At 42.7% G+C, this 19,569-nt stretch overlaps 2 protein-coding genes across 7 annotated transcripts in view; one reads left to right on the forward strand and one right to left on the reverse strand.

Moving 5' to 3' along the window:
- LOC147327720 (PRELI domain-containing protein 1, mitochondrial-like) lies at nucleotides 1-16,352 on the forward strand. Of its 5 annotated transcripts, XM_086295578.1 has the most exons (7): nucleotides 131-381; nucleotides 1,659-1,865; nucleotides 2,563-2,788; nucleotides 3,612-3,725; nucleotides 4,582-4,660; nucleotides 5,434-5,459; nucleotides 13,074-16,352. In XM_086295578.1, the coding sequence occupies exons 2-7, from the start codon at nucleotides 1,774-1,776 to the stop codon at nucleotides 13,107-13,109; spliced, it is 573 nt and encodes a 190-aa protein (XP_086151704.1). In that variant the 5' UTR covers nucleotides 131-381; nucleotides 1,659-1,773; the 3' UTR covers nucleotides 13,110-16,352. The 5 variants fall into 5 exon arrangements, with proteins under 5 accessions (XP_086151702.1, XP_086151701.1, XP_086151704.1 ...); XM_086295579.1 differs by lacking the exon at nucleotides 13,074-16,352 and having other exon boundaries at nucleotides 5,373-5,459; XM_086295577.1 differs by lacking the exon at nucleotides 5,434-5,459 and having other exon boundaries at nucleotides 138-381.
- mxd4 (MAX dimerization protein 4) overlaps nucleotides 15,995-19,569 on the reverse strand; it is a 23,412-nt gene continuing 19,837 nt past the window's right edge. For both annotated transcript variants that reach the window (XM_086295581.1, XM_086295580.1), the window contains one exon: nucleotides 15,995-19,355. In XM_086295581.1, the coding sequence (XP_086151707.1) occupies nucleotides 19,195-19,355 (161 nt within the window). In that variant the 3' untranslated portion in view covers nucleotides 15,995-19,194. The remainder of the gene's footprint in view (nucleotides 19,356-19,569) is intronic.

A 19,569-nucleotide genomic window follows, 5' to 3' on the forward strand; every position in this document is an offset into this window, starting at 1 on the left:
ATTAGAACACCAGCAGGCAAGAATAGGCACGATGGGAATCTAAATACAAGTATTTCATGAGTACTTTTATGAAAACTGTAGGTTCCTCGTTAAATATATATATATTTTAAAGGTTCAAAATTCGGGACTAGCCATCAGGTCTTTGTATCACACAGCAGTCTCCAATGCGTGAAAAGAGAAATGTTTGTGAGAGCTTTTACTTTAAAACGACAACCGGAAGTGGCTTTACAGTAAAACGGTCCGACCTACGACTCGGAGCTGGCTGACCGGGTTCATATGACACTATGAATATAACTAGCTAACATCAGTTAGTTTGTTGGCTTTAGGCTCAACAAACAACTAATATTTATTAGCCTAGCATTAAAGTAGCAGCAACTACAGGTAAGCTTGCTTATACTATTTCCGGAATGTTTCACATTTCGGTTAGTGGCCATTTAACGGAACGGGAGGCTACCGAAACTTGAAGTGCGGTATTATTGCTGTAAACCTCCTGTCAAACTCTGAACTCAGTTAACATTAAGCTGTGAAATAACCGGTCTTTTACTTAAGCTCAGTATAACATTTAGAGGTAAATCACTTGAATTATGTGGTTAATTAAGTGGTTTCTGGAAGCTAACTTGATAGCTCTTAGCTGTCCAGCAAACCAACGGTAACGATAACCAGCCAACCATATGTCAAGGTGACGTGCGTATATTACGTAAGGACTTACGTCATGTTGAGCTATGAAAATGTGAAAAGTCAATAAAAGATAACAAATGGTGGTTTCAAAAATGTTTTATTGGTGCTGTAATTGGGAAAAAAATGGATATTTGGGGGACCCATTGAAGTCTATACAACAAAATCGAAAAACATAAAGTCACCGGCCACTTTATTAGATACACCTGTTCACATTGTTTTAGCTAATCGACTGATCACATCGCAGCAGCTCGGTGCATTTAGGCCGGCAGGTATGCTCCAGATGACCTGCTGGAGTTTAAGGTGATTTCAATGTGGCGTTGTTGTTGGTACCAGGCGGACTGCTCTAAGCATTCAGAAACTGCTGATCTACTGGGATTTTCCTGCACAGCCATCTCTAGGGTTTATAGAGAATAAGCCCAAAAAAAGAGAGAAAATATCCAGTGAGCTGGTTGCAGGTCTGAATGATTGTCAGAGAACATTCAACTGATGGGAAGGCAATAGCAGCTCAAATGAACACTGGTTACAATCATGATATGCGAAAGAGCCAACACTACATCAAGCTCTGAAGCAGCAGAACAAGCTGTTACTCCTATCACCTGAGAACAGGAAACTGAGGCCACAATTCACACATGCTTCCTGAAATTGGACAATAGAAGCTTGTAAAAATGCTGCCTGGTCTGATTAGTCTCTATTTCTGAGACATTAAGATGGTAGGATCAGAGGTTTTGTGTAAATGACATGAAAGCGTGGATCCATCCTGCTTTTTATTAATGGTGCAGACTGTTGAAGTTGTAATAGTGTTTGAGATACTTTCTTGGCACACTTTGGGCCCCTTATTACCAACTGACCATCGTTTACATGCCACAGCCTATCTGACTATTGGTGCTGACCATGTCCATCCCACCCAGCAGTAAAATACTCTTTATTCAGCATTTTTATCCGCGTAACCTTTTTACTCATTGTTCCCTTCACTTTTGCAGGATCACCACAGACTGTGGATGGAGTCAGCACCAAACTTTTCACTGATTTGTATAATCACAGCGAGGGACCTCAGGGTTTGGGATTCACACCGTCCTGCACACCATCAAAAAAAAAATGGTCAAGTATTTCTGTAGCAGCACCGACATCAGGAGTACATGGGACCATGTTGTCTCTGCTTTCTGGCAGAGGTACCCAAACCCATTCAGGTACTCCAGCATTCTCATAATCAGTATTTTATCAAAGGTGCTCATTAGAAAACACTAGCAGCATGCCTTCAGATGTCAGTCCTCCTTCAGCCGTCACATGGAGAGCCATAAAATTTGCTACTAAAAATTAAGGTGCCAAAAAAACGAGTCCTTTTTGACTTTGGGATTACCATTGCTGGCTTTTACTTTTAGTGAACATTTGAATGCTGTGTGATATCTTTTAAATGCTTTCTATTTCCCCTGATCTCCTCACTAGTTGGAAAGTAGGAATTACATTAACTTTGCTGAACTGTGGTTTAGAAAATGTAAATAATTATGTAGTGCAATGTTTTAGTGTATTGTTTAATCATTCTTCAAAACTAGGCAGTCGTGCAGGTGATGCCTGTATATTGTTTCAATTTTGGAGGCTCGCAAGCAAAAATACGCTTGTCAGTCTTGAGTGAGATTGAGAACTGAGACAGTGTATCAGAGAAGCAAAACTAAGTTTGGCTGATCGAGGTGGGCAGGTGGTTTATGTGCTTCTTGTTTTTTTTATGCCTGACTTAGACGACATCAGAATATTTTACTTGCATATATTTTTCTTCTTTCTTTTGGTGTATATTATGATGGTGCACTCTTTGAACGTACACTAGAAACAGATGAGAAGCCTCACAGTAACCCTGTAGGTGATGTGGCTGTGTGTTTTTGTGTCACCCAGCACCCATGTTCTCACGGAGGACGTCGTGTACCGGGAGGTAACAGCAGACCACCGGCTCCTCTCCAGACGGCTTCTAATGAAGACCAATCGATTGCCTCGCTGGGCGGAGCGGCTCTTCCCCGCCGGCATGTCTCGCTCTGTGTACATCATCGAGGACTCCATCGTGGACCCAGTGAACAAGAGCCTGACCACCTACACCTGGAACCTCAACCACACAACTCTCATGGTGAGGCTTTGTGTTGTTGTTGTTTTTTTCCTGCCGTCTACTTGTTGAGCTGTTTCAGAGAGATTCTAATCAACACGCAGCCAGTTTCCTGTGTTATGCCTTTTTCCTGATGGGTTTTAATCATCATTGCCTTTGTGATCTTGTGTGGTGGAGAGAAATTAAAATTTTCACTTGACTCTGCTTGTTTTTCTGCTGAAGTTGCTGTGAAAGTAGGTATGTGTTGTTTGTGTTTTGTTTTTTTACATGTGAAACTGTGTAGGACTTCTGTCAAAGCTGTCATCTTGCTGCCATGATATAAGGAAAGTAATGTGGTCTGACATCACATCACTGTTGTGGTTACAGGTGTTGTAGAGTACTGTGGGTTGCCAGAGTCTGGCACAGACAATAACAGGAATAAAGAAATCAGTTCACACAAGGACAGAGGTCCTTATTTCGCACACGCATTTATACACACAACTAAATGTTATATTTTTATGATCTTTTCTTAAAACTTTAATGAAAACTGCACTACGTTGCAACATACTTGATGATGCTTGTGTTTTTAATTTGCTGCAGTCTGAAACATGATGGCTTCATGGGAAAATATGGAAAACATTTTGAGACATGGTAGTTCTGTGCAGTTGTTGAGACAAAAACAGTTCTTCAAATCCTTCAAAGGCTTTTGCAGAAAGAAAGATCGTCTTTAGTGAAGTTACGTCTCCAGAAATCTTGTTGCCAAGACCACAAGTTACTTAAAATCCTGAAATGATGACTTCCATAGTAAATCTGTTGAGTTGCATCTTAGTTTATTATAACCTGCTGTCACTTTTCTTTCCCAATCAAGTCTGTTGAGGAGCGTTGTGTTTTCCAAGGCTCAGTGGAGCATCCAGCGACCACACAGCTGAAACGTGAGGCGTGGATATCCTCGAGCATTTATGGCTTCTCCAAACCCATTCAGGTACAGACAGACCCCAGCCAAAACCACTGTATATAAATGTGCCTGAGACCTGCATTCACTCTCATTGCCAGCAGAGGGCAACTCATGTAGCTGCAAGCAGACCTCTGTGAGGAAACAATCAGACTTCTTATTTGATTTAGGAGCTCAAAGTAAGCACTATCCTCCTACATTTTTGGACTTGGTTGCTAAATTCAAATCATGATGTTCCTTTTTAAAAGAAGTTATGATCCCGTGTTTAGTAAACTAAACAGAATAAAGATTTATTGTGCCGTTTTCTTAGTTTCTTAGTAAGATCAACTGTTTGCGCTAACCATCTATAAATGTCTAACGTGCTAAATCTGCAAATTCAAAAAAAATAATCCACAAACCACATAGCGATGTCATGGTTGCTTCTCCCAACTTTTATATACAGTCTGTACTCTGGCTTTCCTTTGTGTGATAGACACAAGACGGTAAATGAATTCTTTTCTTTCAGTAAGAGCCCATCTGCCCTTTAGGTAAGTTAGATGTCAGTCAGCACAGGAATGATATGAGTACTCTTAGAAGCATTTATTCGTCTGCTTTCATCTACTCTACGGCGGTTCAGATAGAATAGATGCAATTCTTTTCATTCTAGAGGCCGATGTCCTGAATTTTCAGATCTTTACTTTAGCGCTCATGCTAAAATAAAGTAGTGGGAGAAGTGAAATTACAGCAAAAAAACAAAACAAAAAATAAGTCTACTAAATTGGAATCATTAAATATGGAAGATGCCAGGCTTGTTTGGATATCCCCAGAGACTTGCAGTGACAAGACGGTGTTGTTTCCCAGACAATCTCCCCTGTGTAAAGCCATTTCCTGTTCTGTCTTCTCACAGGAGTTTGGTTTGGCTCGCTTCAAGAGCAACCAGGTGAAGGCCATGAAGGGGCTGGAATACGCGCTGTCCAACCTGCAGGGTATGTACACTTCATGTGTGTTCCAGCTGAAACAGGGCAGAGAGCAGGAGGAAAAGCAGAGGAAAACAAAACAGCTTATTTTTAACTGTTGCCATTTCTGGAAGGGGGGAAAACTTAAACAGGAAATGGAGCTTTCTTTTCGCCCCAGAAACACAGGACTGCTGTCATAACAACCCCTGCCACTCTGGACTCAACACTAAACTTCCCAGCATCCTGAAAATACATAATTGACAAATAGCCTGAAGAAATCTTACTCCTCCACGTGCCATGTGATAAAAGGCGGGGGGATGTGAAACCATGACAGCTACAGTCACAAATGGCACAATTTCCTAATTTAGGTTTGGACAGAAATAATTTAGGTAGTCAGTGTTGCATAAAGAGAGTTTAACAGAGTAAATCATAATGAGGGATGTATGAAGAGATGTATTAAAGAAACAACAACACTTAGAGATGAACCATCTGCAGATGAGTCACTTTTTCTAGTGTTGATTTATCAGTTTCTCATATTGGGTAGGGTTTAGTTTAAAATAATAGGACACCAGCTAAACCTGAAAATGTTCACATTTGAGGGATTTTTTTTTAAAAGTACTGTAAGTCTGCGCACTACGAATAACCTCAAATAATTTGTACATTAAGTGTGGAAAGTCAAATTTAACCCCAAAGAATAAGATAATATTTACATTGTTCCAAACTGTGTGTTGTGCTGATGCAGCGTACGTGTGTCTTGATTGTGTGATTCCGTCCTGTTGCCACTTTTGTTGATGCCACTACAGGAATCGGCATCAGGCTGAGCGTCATGGTAAGTGTGCTAGGACTGAGGCATCCATCTGCCATCCCAGGCGTTGCCCGGGGGTTGTCACATGTTGCTGCACAGAGTAGACAGCGTAGCTGAGGCAGTAACTTTTTACCCTGTCTGAGCAACAGTGATCTAAATAGTAGTTTAGAGTATAGAAGTAGATGTGTTGTTTAGTTGATTCTGATGTGATTCTTATTTTAAAACGAATTAAATACGGTTGTGATGTTTTGAGTCATCATCAACCACTGAAGGAATTTCATCAAATTTGGCAAACCTTCATGTAGAGAAGATCACACTCACTGGACTCTTTGTTAGGCAGGCCTGTTCAGATGCTTGTTAATGCAAATATCTAATCAGCCAATCACGTGGAAGCAGCTGGGTGCCATTTAGGTATTTAGACCCAGTCAAGATAACCTGCTTAAATTCAAGCTGTGCATCATTATGAGGAGGAATTTAAGTGACTTTACATGTGCCGTGGTTGAGGGTGCCAGATGGGCCGGTCTGGGTATTTCAGTAACTGCTGATCTGCTGAGATTTTCGCAACCATTTCTACGTTTACAGAGAATGAAAAGGAGAAAATGTCCAGTGAGCTGCAGTTTTGCCTTGTTGGAGCCATAGGATCTGATAGGAAGGCGACAGTAACTCAAATTGTCACTCATTAGAATAGAATAGAATAGAATAGAATAGAATAGAATAGAATAGCCTTTATTGTCATTGTACAGGGTTAGGGGTTATGTACAACGAAATTGGAGTGCCACTCCCTTGGTGCAAGTTTCAATAATAAATATAAATGTAAAATATAAAAAGTACAAAAAAACAATCGTAAGTACTCAAACAATAGTATGTACAATATATACAGGATAGCAGCATTAATATAATGACAGTGACGGTATGGAATAGGTTCAATTGTTTTTGTGCTTATTTACTACGGTGGTAGCTCTGGGAAAGAAGCTATCCCTGAATCTGTTTGTCCTGGTTTTATGTGACCTGTACCGTCGGCCTGACGGTAATAGTTCAAACAGTTGGTTGCTGGGGTGAGAGTGGTCCTTGATGATATTGCCAGCTCTGCTGAGGTACCGAGAGTTTGCAGTGACCTCCAGGCTGGGCAGAGAGCAGCCAGTGATCTTCTGGGCTGTGTTGATGACCCTCTGCAGTACTTTCCTGTTCGCAGCTGAGCACCCTGCATACCATGTTGTTATGCCATTACAACCAGAGAAGGCACAAGACCATCTTTGAATGTACAACCTTGAAGCAGATAGATTACAGCAGCAGAAGACCACAGCAGGTGCAATCTGTCAGCTAAGAACAGGAAACTCAGGCTACAATTTACACAAGCTCACCAAAATTGGACAATAGAATTTGATGTAAACAACACAATGTATCCTTTGGGTCACTTCATACCAACTGTATAAGCTTACACTTCTTCTACATGTTTGGAAGAGAAGTGTAAGCTTGGGGCAGAGGGAAGGTTTTTCAGCCTTATCTTCCCATATGGAAAAGAAATAGTAAAAACTTATATGATTTACTCATGAAAGTGGCCACTTTCTCATTACTTTCATATATTTTTTTTAGTAAGTATCCAAAACATACAAGTTTCATACAAGACAGATACAAACTTTATAAGATTTATATATATCTTTTCCATATGGGTTAAGCAAGAATCAATGTGAGCAGAGTGTTTATGAGAGCATTTTTAAGCACTGTTGCTCAGTCTTTGTTTGTACACGAACACCTTCAAAATAACGGCCCAGAGGCATTACCGAAATGGCTACAGAGTGGCAAAACTCACTTTTAGAAGGATTTCAGCATATGTTGTATTCTGGTGGTAAACACAATGATGAATTCGATTTTCTTAGTCAAAAAGGTTTGTCCTTACCTCGTTCATTTGTTAGGGAAATTGTCAGTGTAAAGGAGAAATCTATGGTTATGTGTTAGTTTGCTATTTAAGAGCACATACAGAGAGATGGACTGATGAGGGTGTGTTCAGAGGTCGTCAGGTCCTGAGATGTCTAAATGTAAACAGCCGCATTTGTTTCATAACATAATGAATGAAAATCGCCTGAAATGCCACAGCACAGAAACAGACCGGAAAGTTATTTCCCACCCGTGTTTGTAGTCTGCAAGGACTCTTTAACGTTCAGGCAGTGTGGGTAAACCCAGACGACGGGAATGCTGAAATATTTCTGACATTTTGATCGCACACAGGGGTGGATTTTTTTTTTTTTTATTAACATGGTTTCAGCAATGCTGGCAGCTAGATAAATAAGTTAAAAATTTATTAATTAATTTTAAAAAAATGAACTAATGAAATGAAAATAAATAACTTTAAAAAATACAAAATAGTCAAAGGCGCTTGCAAAGAAAAGCGTCTGGACTTCTTTAAGTTGCTTGAAGACATTTCACCTCTCATCCGAGAAGCTTCTTCAGTTCTAAGGTCAAATGGTGGAGAGTCCCAGAAATAAACCTAGTGGGAGTGACCCCCCACAGAGGGACAAAAGGACCCCCTGATGATCCTCTAATCGCCTGAGCCAAGGTGGGAAACTGGGCGTGGGTCCCAATCAGCCAGAGTTTCGGGTGTGTTCATTGTGAAACCTGGCCCCACCTTATCATGCGAATTCCTGAGGTCAGATGGCCCAGGATGTGAGTGGGCGTTAAGGCGTCTGGGAAGGGATCTCAAAACTGGATTATAGATGGCAGAGAGTTGGTGTCGTAAACCCCCGCCTCTGTTCAAAGATGGTCGCTCACAGTGGACATAGATGGCTTCTTTCACTCCTCTTTCAAACCATCTGTCCAAAATGTGAACATTGGCATCCTCGAAAGAGTGTCCTTTATCCTTAAGATGCAGATGGACTGCTGAGTCTTGTCCTGTGGAGGTGGCTCCTCTGTGTTGTGCCATGCGCTTGTGAAGTGGCTGTTTGGTCTCTCCAATGTAGAGGTCTGAGCATTCCTCGCTGCACTGTGCAGCATACACCACAATGTTAAGTTTGTGTTTTGGCGTTTTGTCTTTCGGGTGAACCAGTTTCTGTCTGAGCGTGTTGCTGGGTCTGAAATACACTGGGATGTCATGCTTGGAGAAAACTCTCCTGAGTTTCTCTGATACACCGGCTACATAGGGGATGACAATGTTGTTGCGTCTGTCCTTCTTATCCTCCTTCGCTGGTGTCTGGTCTTCTTTTCTGTGCCTCTTTGCTGACTTTAAGAACGCCCATTTAGGATAGCCGCACGTTTTGAGTGCTTCCTTTACATGTGTGTGTTCCTTCTTTTTTCCTTCAGGCTTAGAGGGAACATGTTGTGCCCGGTGGTGTAGGGTCCTAATTACTCCAAGTTTGTGTTCCAAAGGGTGATGGGAGTCAAAGAGGAGGTACTGGTCCGTGTGTGTGGGCTTCCGGTAAACTTCGATGTTGAGTTTGCCGTTCTCTTCAATGTGCACAGCGCAGTCCAGGAAAGGCAGACAGTTGTCCTTTGTGTCTTCCCTGGTGAACTTGATGTTTTTATCCACAGCGTTGATGTGCGCAGTGAAGGATTCCACTTCTTGTGTCTTGATTTTGACCCAGGTGTCGTCCACATATCTGTACCAGTGGCTGGGTACTCTTCCTTTGAAAGAGCCAAGAGCCTTCCTTTCCACTTCCTCCATGTAAAGGTTGGCTACAATAGGTGACACGGGGGAGCCCATGGCACAGCCATGTTTTTGTCTGTAAAAGCCTTCGTTGTACTTGAAATATGTAGTGGTGAGGCAGAGGTCTAACAGTGTGCGGATCTGATCGGGTGTGAAGTTGGTCCTGTCCTCCAAGGAGCTGTCTTCTTGTAATCGTTTTCTGACAGTCTCCACGGCCTCCGTGGTGGGTATGCAAGTGAAGAGAGAGACTACATCAAAGGACACCATGGTTTCATCTGGATCCAGGGTAAGTTTCTGGACCTTGTCGGTGAAGTCGGTGGAGTTCTTGATGTGGTGTGGGGTGTTCCCCACGAGAGGAGCAAGGATGGTAGCAAGGTGTTTTGCAATGTTATAAGTGGCTGAGTTTATGCTACTGACTATGGGTCTGAGTGGGACAGCTTCCTTGTGGATCTTAGGAAGTCCATAGATGCAGGGTATGGCATCCCCTGGGTAAAGGCGGTGATATGTAAGGCGGTCAATAATTTTGTCCTTTTCAAAGTCTTGAAGGCAAGCTATAACTTTCTTTTTGTAGCTGCTTGTGGGGTCTCGCTTTAGGGCTTCGTAGGTATTGTTGTCACTGAGGAGAGTAGTGATCTTTGTATGGTAATCTGTAGTGTTTAGGACCACGGTGCATCTTCCCTTATCAGCTGGTAAAACAGTGATGTTGTGGTCTTTGCTCAGGGAAGCGACGGCCTTCCTTTCCTGTATTGTGAGGTTGGATGGAGGGACTTTGGCACTGGAGAGCGTGGCTGAGACTTTCATCCTGATTTGCTCTGCTTCTGTCTGTGATAATTTATTAATCCGTATGGCAGATTCTGTGGCTGTGATGAGGTCCACTATGGGCAACTGTTGTGGAGAAATGGCAAAATTGAGTCCTTTGGCTAATACTCTCTTTTCAGGTTCAGTGAGAATCCTGTCTGAAAAGTTCTTAACCCATTTCTCCTGACTGGCATCAGGTGTGTTTTCTTCTCTGGGTTGTGTAGGTTCAGGATGAACTTTGACTCCCATCACCCTTTGGAACACAAACTTGGAGTAATTAGGACCCTACACCACCGGGCACAACATGTTCCCTCTAAGCCTGAAGGGCTCCTTGCTCCTCTCGTGGGGAACACCCCACACCACATCAAGAACTCCACCGACTTCACCGACAAGGTCCAGAAACTTACCCTGGATCCAGATGAAACCATGGTGTCCTTTGATGTAGTCTCTCTCTTCACTTGCATACCCACCATGGAGGCCGTGGAGACTGTCAGAAAACGATTACAAGAAGACAGCTCCTTGGAGGACAGGACCAACTTCACACCCGATCAGATCTGCACACTGTTAGACCTCTGCCTCACCACTACATATTTCAAGTACAACGAAGGCTTTTACAGACAAAAACATGGCTGTGCCATGGGCTCCCCCGTGTCACCTATTGTAGCCAACCTTTACATGGAGGAAGTGGAAAGGAAGGCTCTTGGCTCTTTCAAAGGAAGAGTACCCAGCCACTGGTACAGATATGTGGACGACACCTGGGTCAAAATCAAGACACAAGAAGTGGAATCCTTCACTGCGCACATCAACGCTGTGGATAAAAACATCAGGTTCACCAGGGAAGACACAAAGGACAACTGTCTGCCTTTCCTGGACTGCGCTGTGCACATTGAAGAGAACGGCAAACTCAACATCGAAGTTTACCGGAAGCCCACACACACGGACCAGTACCTCCTCTTTGACTCCCATCACCCTCTGGAACACAAACTTGGAGTAATCAGGACCCTACACCACCGGGCAGAACATGTTCCCTCTAAGCCTGAAGGGAAAAAGAAGGAACACACACATGTAAAGGAAGCACTCAAAACGTGCGGCTATCCTAAATGGGCGTTCTTAAAGTCAGCAAAGAGGCACAGAAAAGAAGACCAGACACCAGCGAGGGAGGATAAGAAGGACAGACGCAACAACATTGTCATCCCCTATGTAGCCGGTGTATCAGAGAAACTCAGGAGAGTTTTCTCCAAGCATGACATCCCAGTGTATTTCAGACCCAGCAACACGCTCAGACAGAAACTGGTTCACCCGAAAGACAAAACGCCAAAACATAAACTTAACAATGTGGTGTATGCTGTACAGTGCAGCGAGGAATGCTCAGACCTCTACATTGGAGAGACCAAACAGCCACTTCACAAGCGCATGGCACAACACAGAAGAGCCACCTCCACAGGACAAGACTCAGCAGTCCATCTGCATCTTAAGGATAAAGGTCACTCTTTCGAGGATGCCAATGTTCACATTTTGGACAGATGGTTTGAAAGAGGAGTGAAAGAAGCCATCTATGTCCACTGTGAGCGACCATCTTTGAACAGAGGCGGGGGTTTACGACACCAACTCTCTGCCATCTATAATCCAGTTTTGAGATCCCTTCCCAGACGCCTTAACGCCCACTCACATCCTGGGCCATCTGACCTCAGGAATTCGCATGATAAGGTGGGGCCAGGTTTCACAATGAACACACCCGAAACTCTGGCTGATTGGGACCCACGCCCAGTTTCCCACCTTGGCTCAGGCGATTAGAGGATCATCAGGGGGTCCTTTTGTCCCTCTGTGGGGGGGATACTCCCACTAGGTTTATTTCTGGGACTCTCCACCATTTGACCTTAGAACTGAAGAAGCTTCTCGGATGAGAGGTGAAACGTCTTCAAGCAACTTAAAGAAGTCCAGACGCTTTTCTTTGCAAGCTCCTTTGACTACGATGACCTGGATGACTGAGAACCTTCACAGACAAAATACAAAATAATACTTTTTTTTTTTTCTTTTTTTTTCCGCCTGTCCCATTTGGCTCTTTAGCCATCAGAATTGTTGTCTGAAGGATTTACTTTACCTATTGGATCATCATGGCCTTGCCATATTGGTCCATTTGATTGACCTTTATTATAATTATGCATTTATTTGATTTGATCCAAGATACAATCTTGGGATACAAAACATGTTTTCTTAGACAGTTGGCATGCGAGTATCTGAAAGTACCACACGTCTCCAGAAGTTCATATCTTTGCTGATATGAATTTCACTATAGTTTGCTGATTGGATATTTTTTCTTTTTAATATTGCTTACTACATTTAAATCCAATAAGCAATTTTTGCTTTGTTTAAAAAATGCTGCCTTGAAAAAAACGTGAGAGACTTTTGTTTTTGACCGTAAGGAGTCCCTCCCCGCTGTTATTGTCAGCGTTCAGACACACAAAGAGCCCTTTCCCTTTGACAGCGCTAACGCACACTCGCACTTCATATCTACGTCTCGGTTTAAAAAAATAAAAGTGCAGAATTGAAGGAAATGTATCTCCTTATCATCTCGTGTTTGAGTGGGGGGGGATCACTGTGTCTTTTTGTGACTCAGGTTGTTGTTCTCACACAAGGTTGTGGGGTTCATAGTCAGGGCAGACACAAATAGACTGTGCAGCCCCTGGCGCTAAATCCAGTATGAGGCTGTTCCTGACAGCATACAGATGAGGAGAGTGCAGACTTATTCAGTGAAGCCTTTTTAGAAAGGTCCTTGTTGATATGTATTTATTTTTTGTATGTGTCACCTTACCTTTCCTTACCTTTAATGACTGTTAGAGGAAAGTCACAATTGTGATCATTAGGTCTGACTTAGTAACAGCGCTGAACTGAGTGAGCACTGTCTGGTAAAAGTTAACAAGTGCACGGAGAGGAGCTCACTTTATCTTCACTGTAGTAAAAGTATTCTCTTTGATTTTTGAAGGCGTGTGTTTCTGTGTGCTTGTTTCCTGTGGGTGGCTCCAAAAACAACAACAAGAACAAAAAAAGGCAGCACACTTCTCAAGCTACTAAATCATGAAAGTCACGAGAAAATCGGCCACAGAAGTGTCAGTGAGCATCCTGATCTCAGCAAGGATCTCGCAGTGTTGCTGATGCCTGTCGTCCTCGTTCTCTCCCGCCTCACCCTCGCTCTCTTCCCACAGGAGAGGCGCCCCAGCGGCTGCTCAGGGACACAGTGAAGGACGCGTCAGAAAAGGCCAAAGAAGCAGCCAAGACGCTGGCTTCAGCTGCTGCCGTCCCACAGAAACCCCGGCAGTTTATCTGAAAGCACTGTGTGTTTGTGTGTCTGTGTGTGTGTGTGTGTGTGTGGACTCGGCATGATTGCCTTTGATCATCTCGATCATCTTGAAGTTTTGCTGTATGCTCGCTGTTTACGATTTCTCTTAATAAGAAACAGTCTGACTCCTCTGTCGGGTTACCTCTGCTGACAAATCTGCTGTCAAAGACGATTATAAACATCGTTATTATCAGCACATATGCTTTCTTCTCATTGGCTCTTTCAAGTTTATTATATTTATTAACATATCATTTATTATTGAGCTCCAGCTAAAAGCTCAAATTAGACCAAATCACGATCACGTGACTTTGTAATTTTAATTTAACTTCATCGGTTAGTTATCAGAGCTGTAGTTGAATGCTTAACTGTACTTAAATGCTTTACGGTTCATTTTTTCAGGTTTGACACTGCAATAAACTGCAGAGAATATCTGTTACAGGTGTCAGCACACAGCGTCTGCTGTAATATCGTTCTTATGTTTGGAAAGCATATATGTTTCTGCCAGCAGGTCTGTACTGATGCATGGATAATCACAAGAAAAAAATTAAGCTAATTTAAAGTTTTAGTAAAATCTTCTTTACTGTTGAAGTTTATTTTATTGTAAACCAGGGGTGTCAAACTCTGTGTTGTGGCAGCATAGAGAGTAATTTTATCTTAAGTTGGTCGGACCAGTGAAACTACAGTACTGCCTAATAAAGTCTTAAAAACACACTGCCAATTGTTTGCCCTTTAGATTCAGTGTAAAGAAGTTTAACTACGCGCTTAAACGATGATGTGTTATGAACATGAAGTGCAATTTTAAATATATCTGTTGTTCTGCATTATGAAAAACAAGGACGGCTGTTTGGCTTTCACGTTAAGGAATAATAGCATAAATTAACAGAAAAAGGGTCTTTTTGTTCTGTAATATAACAGAATTTTTTTTTCTGGATGAAATGAAATGAATAAATAAGATCTTTACTGTTAATTTTATAGAATAATTTTATTATTTTTGTTTAGGTGTATTATGCTATGCTGTGCGTGATGTTTTTGTCAGTAATAATAAAATAATAAAACTGACAAATGCAGTGAAATGTCAAAAATGTAAGTTTTTCTTCTTTGCAATATTCTAAACCCATCTGCTGGGCCGGATTGGACACTTTTGGTGGGCCGGTTCTGGCCCTCGGGCTGTATGTTTGACACCCCTGTTGTAAACTGTTTTCAACAACTGCATTCCCTTCAGGATGGAATCGACTGGATTTGTTTTTTCGCTCCAACATTTTATTTATCATTAAAAATTATTCATGTGATGTATTTTTAAGAAGTCTTTAGGGTTTTGTGCTGTAAGATGTCCATAAATCTCTGGACTTTCAGTTTAATAGCTAGACATGTTTTGAAGCTCGTCAGTGTTAAGCTGAGATTTAATAAAAGTTTGACGAGTTATTTGTCGAATTAATTGCGCCTGTTTGTTGACGCCGTCACCCAATGTCTCTTCGCTGTCACGCTGACAAAAGATGAACTCTGAACTTTAAACATCCCCCCAATATTCCAGTTTCACAGCTGCGTAAACCAAACAGGAAACCCCGAAACTTTTCAACGTCTTTACCTACATTTTCTTTCAGCTTTGTTCAGCTGTAGGTCGTCAGTTTTTAATCTGCTACCTTCCCCCGAAAAGCACTGATGACACCAGCACACACGGCTTTCTGTATAAAACATTTTAATTATATTACAATGAGAGAATACACAATACCTTAAAGTGTTTGCTAAAGCACAGCCAGCACCAGGTACTCGTGTACGCACGCTCACACGCACAAAAAAAAAATGGAACTTATACATCTTCTGAATTACACATCTGCTTAAAAGCAACATATTCACAGGTCTCTGGCACAGAACTCCCCCCTCAGCCCAAACAAACCCCCTCATCATCTCCCCCTCAACTAAATCCAAGCCAGTTCAGCCTCTAGCTTCTATGTGGGTACAAAGAAAAAAAGGAACCATAACGTTGTAGGACAAAACAATTAAGGAGAAAATACAAAATAAAAGGCTGAAGTGCAGAAAGCAGGAAGCTGACCTAAAGCCTACAGGTAGTTAAAGCTATCGTATTAATCATTAAAAAGATTCAAAAGTGACTCTTTATTTGGCAGGAATAAGATTTCATGGAAGTCATTCTGTGGGTTTGTAGAAGCACCTTTAAAGCAGCAGCAGGCTAAGGGACAGAAAGACGTGTTTCTCACTTCATCTGTGTGCACGTGAGCTGCAGACGCCCCCCATACTCCGTCATGCCCACCACCCTCTTTCTTCTCCGCCTGCTGACACCCACCCAAAAAACAAACTTTTGTGCTCTTAGAAATCTCTGTGCAACAGCAGCATGAAAGCAATAACATCAAATCTTTTCTTGTGTACTTGTTATGACCTTGTTTTGTTTTTTAAAATAAAATCCCACTTTGATGTTGATGAACATTCCCACCCCAGCACAACCCCACTCTCCTCTGTGTCTCTGTGTCTTGCCGTTAACCGTTTGCTTCTTTTGTCACGAGAAGGGAAGTGGAACAAGATGGGGAACTTCGTTGTTTTTTTTTTTAAAGTTAGGGCAACTGATTCAACAGTGTTCATTAAGTGGTACAATCTCTTTAAAGAACCCTCCCACCCCCCAAGGCACATCATTAAAAGATTTTCCCATAAACACGATCCATCCAACATTCAAGCAAAATGTCTGCATGTCCAATCAGCTGCTCATACACTACACTGAGTGAAAATATATGTATGTGTTTTTAAAATCTCTAATCTCATATCTATCCCCACCCCCACCGCCTCATCGTCCCGCTCCCTCCCTCTTTTTGTCTTCTGCTTCTTTTTATGTCAATTATCGCTGTGGGAGGTTCTGTGCGAGAGAATATGCCATTTAGTAATGGTTTACTCAGTTGTTCATTTGACTGACAAACTGAAAAAAGGACATTTTTTGCTACAAACAGTCATGTACAAAGTCTTTGACATGAATGTAAACTCGATGATTAAAAAAACCCCAAAACAAACAGCTGTTTTTTCCTCATCTATAGTTACTCTTTTCCCCTCCTGCAGAATATGGAGAGAGTGCAGATAGGAGGTAAAAATTAAAAATATATATATAAGAGTTGGTCACCAAAAAAAAAACAAAAACAAAAAACAATGCACCACAGAGTCAAGAGCAAAAACCACCTGCTTGTCTTTAAAAACCCTGCGCCCCGCCCGCCCCACCCTCCCTCAGAAAGCACAAGATGGTAATATTGCTGTGTCTCAAGAGGTCCCCTGATCGATGGGTAACACTTTGTTTGGGACGCACCACCGGGAGCTCGGAGGATAACACCGTTAAGCTGCCATTGATTGGATTATTCTGTTTTTTTATCGCTCCTCTCCCAGTGGCTCCCACCGAACAAACAAGTCAACATACAACAATAATAAAATGACAAAAAAATCAAAATAAAGATAAACACGCTTCAAGCCCAGAAGTTTTTAACCCCTTCGGTGACCATTCGGGGCGACTGGAAGCTGCCATGGGAGTTCACCAGTGTGTGTGTGTGTGTGTGTGTGTTTGTTTTTTATCTCCATGACGCTGGCAGACGGGCGGGCAGCGAGAGGGCGGAGGAGTGCCTGGACAGGGTGTAGTACAACAGCGGCTTCAGTAGGAACTGAGATAAAGGGGGAGGTGGGGGGGATAATTTTTACTCATTTATGAGGTCTTCTCTCTTCACGCGGCCCTCACGCATGGAAGTGTCTCACGTTGAAATTAAAAAAAGGCCCCGCCAGAGGAGGAGGAGGGAGGGATGCAAGCGAGAGGGGGAGAGGACAGGGGGGAGCGTGACCTGAGTAAGGGCCAAAGAGGAGGAGGATGAGGGAGGTCGAAGGCTCACCAAGGCACAGAATGACAGCAGGAGAGTCACCCAAAGGGAGAGGGGCCAGTCTATCAGCTCCCCTGCTCCCACTCTCCCTTCATCAAGCCTGGCCTCCTGTCTGTCTGGCTGTCACTCATATTTTTATATATATTTATATATATATATTTTTTTATATATAGATAAGATAGATATACTCACTCTTTTTTGTCTTTTCATTACAAGAGAACATTTAGGAAAATATAATACAAAATTTAATACAAGAAATATAGACTACACTGGCTAAACTCACTTTCAGTGACGAGTAGATTCTGTATGCAAGTATTTTTCTTTTTCATTCGAGTCTTTTGTAGTTCTTTTCTTTTTTTTTTGGGTGGGGTCAGATCCGTCTCAATGGCCTGCCCCTTTTTGTGTCTGTGTGTTTTTTTTTCTTTTTCTTTTTAAAGTGCCAAGCTCTAAAGGACTGCCAGAGACCGGGGCTAAGGATTATTAAACGGTCAGAGAGCGACAGAAGCGCCTCGTTCGTCAACAGTGACTAATGTGCATAAGTTACAGACGGGTTAGAGAACAAGGTTCACCTACATCGGTGTTCAGCCGTGCCCAAAGCTTCGCAAATAAGCCACAGATCAGCCGAGGGGATAAGGAAAGTGATTAGTTTGCTAGGTTAGATAAAAACGAGTGCCTCTAAAATGAACAAATCACTACAAGCTTGCCCTCCCTCCCCTCCCGGGTGTTTACAGCTTTGACTTGTTAATCGATTTAAACAAATATTTAAAATACCACCGACTTCTGACCGAGAAGGCGACAAGAGCTGCAGAGAAATGCGAGATCTAGGTAGATGGTGACGCGCTCACAGAGAAGCATCCGTTAGTGAAGGAGATGCAGGTCTGTTAATGGTGAGCGACAAATCCCCATCTAGAAATAAAAAAAGAAAAATAGAAAAAAAAAAGTCTCCCATAGAACCTCATGGTCTGCCAGAATCGATTAAACACTCAGAGGAAGCACCTGCCTCATGTATTTATTGCTACATCAATTAGCTACTGAGAAGGAAACAAGATTTGAGTCAAATGTAAGGAGTAGAGTTTTAGTTTTGAGGAAACTCCTTTTTTTTTCTCATTGTTTGACATAGTAGTCCATCCACACCATAGGGTGGTATAGTGTAGTGGTCAGTAGTGTGGAGTAGTGGTTAGGCAACCCAACCAGAGGGGAGACACGAGGGTTTCTACAGTATCTGTACATCTATTTACATTCTTCCTGCTCTGCTGCAGCTCTCGAACCTTCTCAGGTGGTCTGTGGACACATTTTCAGCATGTGTGCAGAGTTGAGTCAGTAAGAAGTTTGGACATTTAAGGGAAAGCTTAATTCACCGTTTTGTGGAGAGTTCGATGTGGTGGATAAACTTCTCGCAAGTGCACAGTGACTGTTTAGGTATCAGAGTCGTGCTTTGTTTGTTCGATGCGCACGAAAAGTGAAGCAAAATGCTTCCCATACTGGGTACGCTCGGGCGGTGGCAGCGGTTTGAGAACATCCTGCCACCGCCTCCAAATGAGAAATTCTAAAGGTTTCGTCATTTTTCACCAATCAGATGTTTCAAGGAAAGGACAGGACACCTCCTGCACAATCCTGTTGTGTAAAAGGGAAGAATCTGTATGATGAAAATGACTACCGAGGTTCCCAATGTTGCATATACTGCAGAACAAACCAAACTGCTTCATCTGTTATATCATAAACTGTGTGTGGTATTACTGCCACCTGATAATAACTCTCTCCTTTTACTTTTCTCGAACCAATTAACAGGTCAAAGCTGCGCACCTGACCACAGAACCCAGATTAAAAACTACAAGCTCTGCTCTGCGCTGTTTGGGTGGTAAAAAGGGCAGGTGTGTAAGGAGGGGGCGGGGTCAGGCAGGATACAGTATGGTGAGGTAGGATCAGTGGTCAGAGAAGGGAGGAAAAGTCAGCAAGTCTTAAGTGTGGACAGAATAGGCTCGGGGGTACTGCCATCGTGGTCTTGTGTAGGTGGTGTAGGTAGTGGGCGGCGTAGGTGAACACAAAAGGGGGAGAGTGGGAGGGAGGGGGATGAGGTGAGGGAAGCGTGGATGGGTGAGGAAGCTGGTCGACAGATGGATGTCCGCCATGGGTCTAACAGTGGTGTGGCTGCAGTCTGTGGGAATGTGTGCCCGTGTAGCTGTTGTCACTGGAGCTGCTCTGGAGGCTGTACTGGTCCTCCTCCTCGCCGTCGCTGATGCTGTCCACGCTGTCTGCCTCAACAGGCGTGAACTCCATGCCCTCGATGTCCACCTCTGTACACAAGAAGGAAAAAAATACACAATGTTTTGGGGGGTTTTAGTGTTGCTAGAAACTGATCAAGAGAGAAGAAACTGTTTATTTCCACACAACCAGTACGTGGGCATATTTATTAGGAAGCCTGCTGTGCCTGGAGATTAAACCCAGATTTAGGCAGCCATTACCTCCGCACAAACAGCCAGATCTTTGTGCCCCAGCAGATAATCCCTT

Source organism: Aulonocara sp. 'chitande type north' Nkhata Bay, linkage group LG6, assembly GCF_057382095.1.
Source record: "Aulonocara sp. 'chitande type north' Nkhata Bay isolate Kocher_YH1m ecotype deep benthic linkage group LG6, A_spYH_male_GT1.1, whole genome shotgun sequence".
NCBI classification, from domain to species: domain Eukaryota; kingdom Metazoa; phylum Chordata; class Actinopteri; order Cichliformes; family Cichlidae; genus Aulonocara; species Aulonocara sp. 'chitande type north' Nkhata Bay.